This window comes from Giraffa tippelskirchi, chromosome 9, assembly GCF_054371585.1.
Source record: "Giraffa tippelskirchi isolate mGirTip1 chromosome 9, T2T-mGirTip1v1.2.pri, whole genome shotgun sequence".
Lineage (NCBI taxonomy): Eukaryota > Metazoa > Chordata > Mammalia > Artiodactyla > Giraffidae > Giraffa > Giraffa tippelskirchi.
This window is the reverse complement of record NC_137283.1, coordinates 144,802,844-144,816,927: the sequence shown is the minus strand read 5'-3', so window position 1 is coordinate 144,816,927 and position 14,084 is coordinate 144,802,844. Positions and strand designations below refer to the sequence as shown.

Below are 14,084 nucleotides of genomic sequence, written 5' to 3'. Positions count from 1 at the left end.
GGACTGCTTAGAAGAAGTGTTCGAAGAAACATAATGCACCCTTTACTGCTTTAGAAAGTCTAGGTAGAGTTGTACCTCTTTTTTTTCCCCCAAATTAAGCTGAATTCAGGTGGCCCAGATGGTAAAGAATCTGCCTGCAGTGCGGGAGACCCGGGTTCGATCCCCGGGAGGAGAATATCCCTTGGAGAAGGGAATGGCAACTCACTCAAGTATTCTTGCCTGGAGAATCCCATGGACAGAGGAGCCTGGTGGGCTGCAGTCCATAGGGTCGCAAAGAGTCGGACACAACTGAGTGGCTAACATTTTCTCTCTCACAAGTCCAAAGCACTCATATTTTCCCCCAAATTGCGATGCCTGCCCCACTCAAGTAGAGGACCGTCAGAGAGGGGAAGGGGGGTCGGGGGCAGTGTTGAGAGGGTAAAGGTAGGGGGGCCTGTGTGGTACTGCTGTTACTTGTGATCCCCCTAACAGCTCAGTCAGACACAGGTTAAAGTGAGTCTCAAAGAATTCAAGGAATTTGTCCAAACTAACCTACACATACTATAAAACTGAAGGTCAAACCCTGACTACTGACTGTAGAGTCCAAGTTCTTCTGACACTGCACTGCTTCCCATGCTATTTCAGGTGTAAAGACTGAATCTCTAGCCTGCCCCACCAAAATGACTACCTCCCCACCTCTGCCTTCTGTATTCTTTCATCTAGATGTGCGGTGTTATCTGCTCTGGAGCTAAAAGCCTCTATGCTAACCCTGATACTCTTTTACCTCATATTCCAGTCAGCTTCTCAGCTCCAACAATTATCTCTTAAATCCACACCCTACACACACACACACACCCCTGCATCAGTCCTCTTACTCTGGGCCCTCATTTTCTTTTTCGGTTGTCGTGGCTCTAACTGGTCTCTCACCAGCCCATCTTGAACACTAACGACCAGGGTGATCTTTCTAAGAAACCAATTCCATGTTACTCTAGTCTGCATCATGCAACCAGTCTACATTGCATATAGAATGATGTGTGAGGCCAGTGATGGACAATTGGACAGAAAGGCCGAGTTTTGCAGAGAGAAGATGAAGCAGCAGTGGAGTAGGAAGAAGAGACAAAAAGGAAAGATGGACAGGACTTCTGGGGTTCCTGGAGACTTTCAATTCCTGCTTCCAGGCCCTCAGATTGGTCGGCCTCAGATTTAAGGCATCTATCCACTTAATCCCTTTTCCTCCTCTCTGAGCCCACTTGGGTTAAAGCCCTCCTGACTCTGATGCTCACCTGGCCTGTCCACCTCCTGTCACTCGCCCACAGGCCTTCTATCCTTCAGCTCTACATGGTGGGCTCCTCAGGTCACGGGCTGGACATTTAGTGCATAATGTCCTTTCCAACTTCAAATCTAGACCGGTAAACTCATTTGATATTTTGGGGAAAGTATTTGCTCCTCCTTGAAGCTTTCCATGAATCACAAGTGGCCTCTGCCTCCACCGTGCTCCTGTATATGTCAACCACTACAGCTTCCTACTGCATTGCTTCCAAGGGTGCCGCCTCCTCTGAATCACAAATCCTTGATCAACCAGTACCTGATGCAGCAGTAGGTACAGCGTAGATATTCAGCAACTGTCTAGTATATGTGGAGATCAGAATCCATCGTCTGTAGGGTGTGCTATTGTTAGAGAGGGTCCCATTCCTATGACATGCTGGATATCATGGAAATCTTTCTAAACATGCTTCTACTGTTAAGTGTTCAGACCCACTTAATCTTTTCTGTGGTATCTCTAATTGTCTTGAAGAGATCTCTAGTCTTTCCCATTCTATTGTTTTCCTCTGTTTCATTGCACTATTCACTTAAGAAGGCTTTTTAAAAAAAATTAATTAATTTTAATTGGAGGGTAATTACTTTACAATATTGCAGTGGTTTCTGCCATACACTGACATGAATCAGCCATGTTTCCTGATCCTGAACCCCCCTCCCACCTCCCTTCCCATCACATCCCTCAGGGTCATCCCAGTGCACCAGCCCTGAGCACCCTGTCTCATGCATTGAACCTGGACTGGCGATTTGTTTCACATATGGTAATATACATGTTTCAATGCTATTCTCTTAAATCATCCCACCCTCACTTTCTCCTACAGAGTCCAAAAGTCTGTTCTTAACATCTGTGTCTCTTTTACTGTCTCGCATATAGGCTCATCATTAACATCTTTCTAAATTCCATATATATGCGTTAATATACTGTATTGGTGTTTTTCTTTCTGACTTACTTCACTCTGTATAATAGGCTCCAGTTTCATCCACCTCATTAGAACTGATTCAAATGTATTCTTTTTAATATGTGAGTAATATTCCATTGTGTATATGTACCACAGCTTTCTTATCCATTCGTCTTCTGATGGACATCTAGGTTGCTTCCATGTCCTGGCTGTTGTAAACAGTGCTGCAATGAACATTGGGGTACATGTGTCTCTTTCAATTCTGGTTTCCTTGGTGTGTATACCCAGCAGTGGGATTGCTGGGTCGTATGGCAGTTCTATTCCCAGATTTTTAAGGAATCTCTGCACTGTTCTCCACAGTGGCTGTACTAGTTTGCATTACCACGAACAGTGTAAGGGGGTTCCCTTTTCTCTGCACCCTCTCCAGCATTTATTGTTTGTAGACTTTTTGATAGCAGCCATTTAAGAAGGCTTTCTTATCTCTCCTTGCTATTCTTTGGAAATTAAAAGACATTTGCTCCTTGGAAGAAAAGCTATGACACACCTAGACAGTGTATTAAAAAGAAGAGCCATCACTTTGCCAACAAAGTTCTGTCTAATCAAATCTATGGTTTTTCCAGTAGTCATGTATGGATGTGAGAGTTGGACCATAAAGAAGGCTGAGGGCTGAAGAATTGATGCTTTCGAACTGTGGTGCTGGAGAAGACTCTTGAGAGTCCTTTGGACAGCAAGGAGATCAAACCAGTCAATCCTAAAGGAAATCAACCCTGAGTATTCATTGGAAGGACTGATGCTGAAGCTCCAATACTTTGGCCACCTGATGTGAAGAGCTGACTCATTGAAAAAGACCCTGATGCTGGGAAAGATTGAGGGCAGGAGGAGAAGGGGACGACAGAGGATGAGACAGTTAAATGGCATCACTGACTCAATGGACATGAGTTTGAGCAAACTCTGGGAGACAGTGAAAGGCAAGGAAGCCTGCGTGCTATAGTCCATGGAAGTTGCAAAGAGTTGGACATGACTTAGTGCCTGAACAATATAACAATCTTTTCTTGGCATCTAAGCCATGTTTACGAAACCAACGGTTTTCATAGTATACTGTAAGCTATGTCTCCAGTACCTTTGATGTATATGGAGCTGTTTGCTGTTTCCAGTTGTTTTTATAAATCTATTGTCTTCTTGGTCCAGCTGTCATTTTACTTATTTGTTCAGTTCAGTTCAGTTGCTCAGTTACGTCCGACTCTTTGCGACCCCATGGACTGCAGCACGCCAGGCTTCCCTGTCCATCACCAACTCCCGGAGCTTACTCAAACTCACGTCCATTGCGTCGGTGATACCATCCAACCATCTCATCCTCTGTCATCCCCTTCTCCTCTCACCTTCACTCTTTCCCAGCATCAGGGTTTTTTCCAATTTATAAGAGCTGTTTTATTTATTTACTTTACATTGATGACTCTGCGGCTTTGAACAGGCTGAAGACCCCTCTCCACTGAGCAAACGCAAAGCTGTAGAACAGCCTCCTTGTGGCAGTTTCCTCCACTTATGCCAGTTTCACTTCAGGTTCTAAATACTATTGGGGGTGGTTAAAGCTGATGATAATCACCATTGGTTAGAGTCTTACCATAACCGTATAGAAACAATACTTAAGATATCTAAGTCTTCAATCTAAGAATCTTCAGACCCTCTAGAGAATTTTTTCTACAACATCCCATGGTGCTGTTTAGCTGGAAAGTATTGCTCAAAAGTAGCCAAGTCCCATGAAGATGAGTGACAGTCATTGGCTGTCCCGATCCTCACAGTTCTCAGGACAGGTGATTTAGGTTCCCTTGCAAATTCTACCTGCGTTCCCCAGGCAGACAAGGGCATAGGAGCCAATACCTGGGGAGAGAGACATACCTGTGCTCTGGATGCCAATCTGGCTGCTGTCTGGACTGGATCAAAGACTCGGCGAGAGGCTTGATCCTTGCAGAAATTAATATGTCGACTGGCTGCGGTTTCATTAAATCTCCTCATACAATATGGACACTGAATATAATCTGAAAGTAAAGATAACAATGAAAAGGCAATTGACATTTCAAAAACAACTCTGGAAGGGAGGGACTATACGAAATGAAATAAATAGAATATGAACTCTGCTCCAACGTAAAAGAGTGAGGTACCAAACTCTGGTTTGAGACAGCCTGTTCCAGATGGGGAGACACGCAAGGAATCAGATAAAGGACAAGGTGGAGGAAAATTTTTCTACCTATGCACTTATTTCAATTAGGAGTGTTCCCTTAAAATATTTACATGCTACGCTTTTTTAGAAAATAGATTAATTATATATGTGGTACTGATAAAATTGGCATTGATGACTGAGAAAGTGAAAGTTGCTCAGTTGTGTCCAACTCTTTGCGACCCCGTGGACTATACAGTCCTTGGAATTCTCTAGGCCACAATAACTGGAGTGGGTAGCCTTTCCCTGCTTCAGTGGATCTTTGCAACCCAGAGATCGAACCCAGAACCCAGGTCTCCCACATTGCTGGCAGATTCTTTATCAACTGAGCTATCTGGAAAGCCCAAATGTCTGGGGGAGAGGGGTGGAATTTGAAACCAACTGTCACACTCCTTCAGCAATAACTAGATTTTCCCACTGAACTCCTAAGTGAGGAGACATTAATATGTTCAGAAAAGGGGTAAGGAAAAGGGAATAGGTGAGGGTTCAAAAAGATAAAAAGGAAATAAGGGATGCTAGGACTCCAGCTTCCAGTGTCAGAACTTCTCTGGCAGCTGCTGGGGCATGGAATCCTCTGAGGTCTGGGTGTAGAGTACTCGCTTGTCTCAGTCAGTCCCATCTGCAATTACTACACAGTGGGAGGGGCTTCCCCAGTGGCCCAGTGGTAAAGAATCTGCGTGCAATGCAGGAGACACGGGTTCCATTCCTGAGTTGGGAACAAAACCTGGAGAAGGAAATGACAACCCATTCCAGTATTCTTGCCACGATAATCGCATGGACAGAGGGGCCTGGCAGGCTACAGTCCATGGGGTCGCAGAGTTGGACACGGCTGAGCCACTGAGCATGCACACACACAGACAGCGGGAGAAAGGAGAATTGCAAAAGATTCCCAGTCTTCTCAGATCAGGGAAATGCTCACACGTTCTGAGACCAGGTTGGAACCTCTTCCTCCACAGCAATGGGGGTGGTGGGGGGTTGTGTTGTTTTGCTTTGCTTTAGGCACCTTGAAGGGATGACAAAGTGGACACTCAAGAGATAGGATAATAACCATCTCTCTTCCCTGGAAGGATATGAGATAGTACCATCTTAAGCTCTGCATAGAAGTTTGGTTTAGTGTATAGCCAAAATCCCTACATGTGTGAATAGATATTTAAAGTAGCGATATGTTCAAAGCTAAAGATTTTTTTGAAGGCATATTTTTAAGCAGTTTGGGGAGTTTTCTTTTTCAACAAATTATTTCCTAAAATGAATACTCATAAAATGAAAGAATTTGATAAGAAATTGAAATAAAAGAAATGGGTAACACTTAACTTTTACTTCACACTTTGGTAGCTGTTGTTCAGTTGCTAAGTCATGTTCAACTTTTTGTGACCCCATGGACTGCAGCATGCCAGGCTTCCCTGTCCTTCACTGTCTCCTTGCTGCCGCTGCCGCTGCCGCTGCTAAGTCGCTTCAGTCGTGTCCGACTCTGTGCAACCCCATAGACAGCCACCCACCAGGCGCCCCCATCCCTGGGATACTCCAGGTAAGGACACTGGAGTGGGTTGCCATTTCCTTCTCCAATGCAGGAAAGTGAAAAGTGAAAGTGAAACCACTCAGTTGTGTCTGACTCTTAGAGACCTCATGGACTGCAGCCTACCAAGCTCCTCCACCCATGGGATTTTCCAGGCAAGAGTACTGGAGTGGGTTGCCATTGCCTTCTCCACTGTCTCCTTGAGTTTGCTCAAATTCACGTCCACTGAATCGGTGATGCCACCCAACCATCTCATTCTCTGTTGCTCCCTTCTCCTCCTGCCCTCAATCTTTCCCAGCATTAGGGTCTTTTCCAGTGAGCTGGCTCTTTGCATTAGGTGACCAAACTATTGGAGATTTAGCTTCAGCATCAGTCTTTCCAGTGAATGTTCAGGACTGATTTCCTTTAGGGTTGACTGGCTTGATCTCCTTGCTGTCCAAGGGACTCTCAAGAGTCTTCTCTAGCACCACAGTTCAAAAGCATCAGTTCTTCGGCACTCACCTTCTTTATGGTCCAACTCTCACATCCATACATGACTACTGGAAAAACCATAGATTTGATTAGACAGAACTTTGTTGGCAAAGTGATGTCTCTGCTTTTTAATACACTATCTGGGTTTGTCATAGCTTTTCTTCCAAGGAGTGTCTTTTAATTTTGCAGCTGCAGTCACCATCCATAGTGATTTTGAAGCCCAAGAAAATAAGATCTGTCACTGTTTCCACTTTTTCTCCATCTATTTGCCATGAAGTGATGGGACTGGATGTCATGATCTTAGTTTTTTGAATGTTGAGTTTTAAGCCAGCTTTTTTTTTGGGGGGGGGTGGCTTAATTCTTCATTGTATGTCATGTAAGGGTTAAGTCCGCTTTTTCATGCTCCTCCTTCACCCTTATTAAGAGGATCTTTCGTTCCTCTTCAGTTTCTGCCATTAGGGTGGTATCATCTGCATTATCTGAGGTGGTTGATATTTCTCCCAACAATCTTGATTCCAGCTTGTGATTTATCCAGCCTGGTATTTACTACTCTGCACAGAAGTTAAATAAGTATAATGTGACAATAATAAGTTAAATAAGACAATAAGTTAAATAAGTATAATGTGACAATATACAGCCTTGATATACTCCTTTCCCAGTTTGGAACCAGTCGGTTGTTCTATGTCTGGTTCTAAATGTTTCTTATTAACCTGCATACAGGTTTCTCAGGAGGCAGATAAGGTGGTCTGGTATTTCCATCTCTTGGAGAATTTTTCACAGTTCGTGTCATCCACACAGTCAAAGGCTTTAGCATAGTCAATGAAGCAGATTTTTTTTTTGCAATTCCCTTGATTTTTCTATGATCCAATGGATGTTGGCAATTTGCTCTCTGGTTCCTCTGCCTTTTCTAAATTCAGTTTGTACATCTGGAATTTCTTGGTTCACATACTTTTGAAGACTAGTTTGAAGGATTTTGAGCATTACCTTGCTACATGTGAAATGAGCACAATTGTATGGTAGTTTGAACATTCCTTGGCATTTCCCTTCTTTGGGATTGGAATGAAAACTGACCTTTTCCCATCCTGTGGCCACTTGTTGAGTTTTCCAAATTTGCTGGTATACTGAGGGCAGCACTTTAACAGCATCATCTTTTAGGATTTGAAATAGCTCAGCTGGAATTTCATCACCTCCACTAGCTTTGTTTATAGCAATGCTTCCTAAATCCCACTTGACTTCACACTCCAGGATGTCTGGCTCTAGGTGAGTGACCACAGCATTGTGGTTATCCAGATCATTAAGACCTTTTTTGTATAGTTCTTCTGTGCATTCTTACCACCTCTTCTTAATCTCTTCTGCTTCCATTAGGTCCTTACTGTTTCTGTCCTTTATTGGGCCTATCTTTGCTTGAAATATTCCCTTGTTGTTGTTCAGTCGCTCGGTCATGTCTGACTCTTTGCGACCCCATGGACTGCAGCACGCCAGGCTTCCCTGTCCATCACCATCTCCCTGAGTTTGCTAAAACTCACGTCCATTGAGTTGGTGATGCTATCCAACCATCCCTATTCTCCTTTTGCCTTCAGTCTTTCCCAGCATCAGGGTTTTTTCCCAATGAGTTGGCTGTTCACATCAAGTGGACAAAGCATTGGAACTTCAGCTTCAGCATGAGTCCTTCCAGTGAATATTCGGGGTTGATTTCCTTTGGAATTGACTGGTTTGAACTGCTTGCTTTCCAGTAGTAGTAGTGTTAAGTCACTCAGTCATGTCTGACTCTTTTCGACCCCACAGACTGCAGCTCTCCAGATTCCTCTGTCCATGGGATTCTCCAGGCAAGAATACTGGAGTGGGTTGCCATTCCCTTCTCCAGGGGATCTTCCTGACCCAGGGATCGAACCTGGGTCTCTTGCATTGCAGGCAGAATCTTTACCATAAGAGCTACAGAGCTTTCACTCTCAAAAGTCTTCTCCAGCACTACAGTTCAAAGGCATCAATTCTTTGAGATTTAGCCTTTTTTATGGTCCACTCTCACATCCATACATGACTACTAGAAAAACCACAGCTTTGATTCTATGGACCTTTCATCGTTAATTCCATACTTACTGAACACCTATTGCACTCCAAGTAACTTGGGGATACAATGTCTCTGTAATCATAGACCAAGCATTCTAATATAGAAACAAAAATTTTCCCATGGTGACAAATTCCTTGAGCAAAATAAAAGAAGACAGCATTGGGAAATGGTGAAGGCTCTACAGCCTGCCTGACTGGTTTTGAGCCCCGGCTCTTCACCTGCTACATGTGTGCACTTGGGCACGTTACTTAACCTCCTTAAGCTTCAATTTCCCCAGCACCTACATATCACCTATTTCATTGAGGTGTTGTGAAAGTTACTTATGATAATCCACAGTGGGGCGTGGCACAGTGGGTGGGCGGAACATGCCGTTACTATAAGGAAACAGGCCCAGCCGGCTTGTGTTCCAAATATCAAACAAGGGAGAAACTGCTTATGAAAAGTAAAATAGAAAGTGCCATTAGCATGCAGAACTCATTTACGATAGTGTAGAAAACCATCTAGGACTGAGTTCGTGGTTCAGTGGTTATTTCTTTAGTTTTACCAACTGCAAAGTTACAATTTATACAGTTTATATCAGAGATACTGCTACTAAGTGAGACAGTTTGGTCAAAGACAATGATTATGGCAGTGACGGTGTTGCTTCCTTAATCTGACTTGTTCATTTATTCATTGCACCTTTCTGGGGATTTGGCACTCACTATATCCCACCATGGAGACAACCAAGCTGAAGTGTATTTTCCTGCTGACAAAAATCTCAGAGATGGCTAGAGGACTAGGCAGACAATTACAACACTATGGAATAAGCTCCGAAAGGAGGAAGGCTCCAGGTCCTCCATGAGACCATAGGAGGAACCTGAAGCCCAGGCTTAAGAGGGCAGAGGAAGGGACTTCCCTGGTGGTCCAGTGGCTAAGAGTCCGTGCTCCCAATGCAGGGGGCCCGGGCTCAAGCCCTGGTCAGAGAACTAGATCCCACATGCCGCAACTAAGACCCAGCCACCCAGCACAGCCAAATAAATAAAAAAAATTAAAAAAAAAAAAAAAAAAAGGTCAGAGGAAGAGAAGATCAAATACACTGAGAATGGAAGAGGTTTTTTTTTTTTTCTGCAACAATAATTTGAACACAGCATGACTGAGCTACACGTTCTACCCTCATCTCAATCCAAGTCTCTTCTTCCTCCGCCAGTAATGTCATAAAATCATGATGTGCTATTTCAACAGATAATGATTTTTAAAGTCTTACTCCAGATCTCATGAAAGATTAAAGTGGAAAATTAAGCATCATTTGAAAATGCAAGCATTTTGTTGAATACCCATGTATCAATATATAGCCCTGTGAAACGATGAGCAAATATCCCAGGACTCTGAAAATTCCAATTATAAATATTCTATATCACTGTCCCATAAGCTGTCACATAATCTTGGAAAGTTGAATGACTGCAAACTCACTTAAGTCATAAGAATTAGAATATATACACGACTGAAGCGACTTAGCAGCAGCAGCAGCATATGCACGTCAAAAAACTGGGCCACAAAATAGGGAATCATGCTGGGGGAAAAAAAAGGAAATTACTTCCAAACTCATATATACTAGACCATATGATTAATAACTCTAGTTATGTCTGTATAAATTTTCTAAGTATTTAAGCTGGAGGATATATGGGCTAATATAAAATCCCTGTGCAATCAAAATAATTGGATCATAATGAAAATGTGCTATTGGAGGTAATCATTTTGCTTGGTGCATAAAATTATAATAAGGGCATGGGGAAGAATTTAATTATAAAACTATATTTTAGTATAAAAATTTAAAGGGCAGGAAAATAAACTGTACACTTGATGAGGCCTTACAAAGGGAATTATTTATTTTAAAGAAACAATAATCCTCACATTTTAAATCCCACTGTGGAAATTACAGAAATTCACACAGTGGGACATCTGACATGCTTTCACTATTCAACTACAGAACTAGAAGCTAGCCATCAACCCTGCAGCTTCTGCTATAAAATGAAGCAGTTCTCATAAAAGATACTTTTATTATACAAAGCTTGTTGCCAAAGTCTTATCAAAATTACAGCCATAGATCTTTCTATGGAACATCTTAAGGCAACAGACTATTCCAAGTCATATTTCCATGAGCACCTAGCAAAAGTGTAGCAGTTATTAAGAGTATTTTCTGGTATTGAGGTTCTGATGATTTTTTGGATGGTTTTTATAGTATTACACTGTGACTCTGTTTTACTTCTTGTTTAATTTATTATTTATTTTTTGCTGTGCTGTGTGGCTTGCACAATCTTAGTACTCCAATCAGAGACTGAACCCATAACCCTGGTAGCAAAAGTGTGGAGTTCTAACCAGTGGACTGCCAAGGGAATGTCCTTTTTTTTTTACTTTTAAAAATGAACTTTGAGGAATAATTTACATGCAATAAAATGCACCTATTCAAATTCTGACAAATACATTCAGTTGTGTAACCAACCCAATTAAAATATGGAACAAGTTTATTACCTCCACAAGTCCCCTCATGCCCCGTTTCAGTCAATATTCTCCCAAACCCAGACTCCTATTTTCCTGTCACTAAAGATGAGTTACCCCTTGTATATCTTACTATAAGAGAGCATCCATGGTGCTACATGTATAGTTACACTTTCTTCTTACTGTTAAGCTGTATTCCATTTTGTAGATATTCCACAATTTGCTTATCCATCTACCTGCTGATCATTTTCAGTTGTTCCTAGTTTATGCTATTTAAAGGAAGCTGCTATGACCATTAATGTGTAAGTCTGTTTTAAGGACATGTTTTCCATTTTCTGCATAAATAGCTAGCAATGGAATTGCTGTATAGGTAAGTGCATGTTTAACTTAAGAAAATACCAGTGCAAAGTGACTATACTATTTTAGACTCCCAGTAGCAGCATATGAGAGCTCCAGCTGTTCTATATCTTGGCCATCACTTGTATTGTCAGTCTTCAATTTTAGCCATTCAAGTGGGTGTGTACTGGTATCTCACTGTGGTTTTAATTTACATGTCCCTGTTAAAAATGATGTTGAGTATCTTTTCATGTGCTCATTGACCGTTATTGTGTGACATTCTGTTCAAATACATCTCTTGCCTTTTCCTTATTGGGTTGTTGTCTTACTACTAAGTCGTAAGACTTCTTTAAATATTCTTGATATTTGACCTTCCTCAGATACATGTGTTATAAATATTTTCTCTTGTCCTATGGCACCCCACTCCAGTACTCTTGCCTGGGAAACCCCATAGACAGAGGAGCCTGGTAGGCTGCAACCCATGGGGTCGCGAAGAGTCGGACACGACTGAGCGACTTCACTTCACTTGTCCTATACCTCACCTTTGCATTCTCCTAATGGTGTCTCTCAAAACTAAAGTTTTTAATGTTGGTGAAGCCCAGTTTATCAATTTCCTTTAAAAAAAATTGTTAGTGTATCTTGTATCCAGCTTAAAAAATCTTTGTTGACTCTTAGATCAAAGATGTTTGTTTTTTCTAGAAATCTTACAGTTATAGCACTTATGTTAGGTCAATGATTCATTTTGAATTTTTGTGTATGTATAAGGATCAAAATTAATTTTTGCCATTTTGATATCCAGTTGTCTCAGCATCAATTGTTAATAAGACTATCTTTTCTAACTCTGAACTACTTTTGTTAAAAATCAATTGTCCATAGATTGGAGGGAGGTCTATATTTAGATTCTCTTTTCTGTTCAATTGATATTCTAACACCAAATTGTCATGATTACTGTAATATTATTGTAAGTCTTGACATCAGATAGGTAAGTCCTCCGATTTTATTCTTTTTTCAAAACTATCCTGGCTTTGAATTTCTGTGTAATTTTAATATCAGCTGGTAAATTCCCATTTGGCAAGAAAACTCACAGGGATCTTCATTGGAATTACATTTTGTCCACAGATCAATCTGGGGATAACTGACTTTGTAACACAATACATGAGTCTTCCAAACCACAAAAATGGTAAATATCTCCATTTATTTTGGTTCTCTTTAATTTCTCTAAGCAATGTGTTGCGGTTTTCATTTTACAAGTCTTACACATATTTTGTTAAATATATACATAAGTATTTCATGTTTTTTACATGATTGTAATGTCATTTTTCATTTCCTTTTTTTCAACTGTTTATGCCTAGTATCTGGAGAAGGAAATGGCAACCCACTCCAGTGTTCTTGCCTGGAGAATTCCATGGACAGAGGAGCCTGGTGGACTGTGGTCCATGGAGTCGCAAAGAGCTGGACACGACTAAGCAACTAACCCACTCACGCCTAGTGTACAGAAATACAACTCACTTGTGTATATTGACTTTATATCCTGAAAGCCTGTTAAATGAACTTGTAATTTCAGTAGCATTTTTTGTAGTTTTGTAAGATTTTCTACATTGACTCCTTCATGATCACGTTGTCAGTAAATAAGGATAGTTTTACTTCTTCCTCTCCAACCTTTAAATTTATGTGTGTGTATAAAATATGTAATTTTTTTCTTATTATATTGGGTACTATGTCCAGGATAGTGCTGAACAGGAGTGGTCAGAAAGGACATACTTGCTTCTGTCCTGAACTCAGTGGGAAAGTGTTCAGCTTTTCACCTTTAAGTTGATGTTAGTTGTAGATTTTTCAGAGCTGTCCTTTATTAAGGAAGTTCCCTTCTATTTCTACCTTTCTAAAAGCTTTTTTCTTTTTTAAACATGTATAGGTATTGTATTTTGTACAGGCTTTTCCTGTATCTACTGAGATGACCATGTGCTTGAAAAAAATATTTTGTTAATATGATGAATTACATTTACTATTTTCTTCCTTCTACTTAATTTAAGTGTAATTTGTTCTTCTTTTTCTAACTTTTTAAAGAGGAAGTTTAAGGCAATTGACTTAAACCTTTTTCCCCTTGTCTAATGTAAGCATTTAAAGCTATAAACTTCCCTTTAAGCACTGCTTTAGCTGAATCCCACAAATTTGGTATGTTTTTATTACCATTCAGTTCAAAATATTTTATAATTTTTCTTGTATTTTCTTCTTAGATCCATGGGGTATTTAGAAATTATTTGTTAATTTCCAAATATTCAAGAGTTTTCTAGATATACTTTCATTAATTTCTAATTTAATTCTACTGTACTCAAATAACATAGTCTGTACTATTTCAATCCTTTCAGATTTATTGAGATCCACTTTGTAGTCCTGCACATGGTCTATCTTGGTTGAATGTTCCATGTGTACTTGATAACAATTATATTCTGCTTTCACTGTGTATCACATTACAGCTACAGATGTCAATTAGATCAAAATGATACAAGCCAAGGAGCAGCTGTCCCTCAGGGAAGGTGTGGCCTCTCTAGACCCACCTGGCTCACCTCCCCATCTTGTTACCTTCTGGTTCGCTTATTTGTGCCTTTAAAGTGTTTCTTGTGGAAAGCATGTAATTGGACCCTGCTTTAGTATTCAGTTTGACAGTCTCTGCCTTTTATCTTAAGTGTTCAGGTTATTTATATGCAACTATCTATACGGTTAGGTTTAAATCTATCATTTTGCTATTTGTATTTATCCCACCTGGTCTTTATTCCTTTTTTCGTCTTTTCCTGTCTTCTTTAGATTGATTTT

General features: G+C 40.8%; 1 protein-coding gene and 1 long non-coding RNA gene across 6 annotated transcripts in view; one reads left to right on the top strand and one right to left on the bottom strand.

The window, feature by feature from the left end:
• Positions 1–14,084, bottom strand: part of ZC2HC1B (zinc finger C2HC-type containing 1B) — a 52,062-nt gene that overhangs the window by 19,255 nt on the left and 18,723 nt on the right. For all 5 annotated transcript variants that reach the window (XR_014065848.1, XM_081531047.1, XM_081531044.1 and 2 more), the window contains one exon: positions 4,092–4,231. Coding sequence is in view for 4 of the 5 variants with exons in the window: in XM_081531047.1 (XP_081387173.1) it covers positions 4,092–4,231 (140 nt within the window). In the remaining variant the exon portion in view is untranslated. The remainder of the gene's footprint in view (positions 1–4,091; positions 4,232–14,084) is intronic.
• Positions 6,902–13,217, top strand: LOC145522036 (uncharacterized). The gene is made up of 2 exons (XR_014065858.1): positions 6,902–8,238; positions 12,658–13,217. It is a non-coding gene; the product is annotated as an uncharacterized LOC145522036 (long non-coding RNA).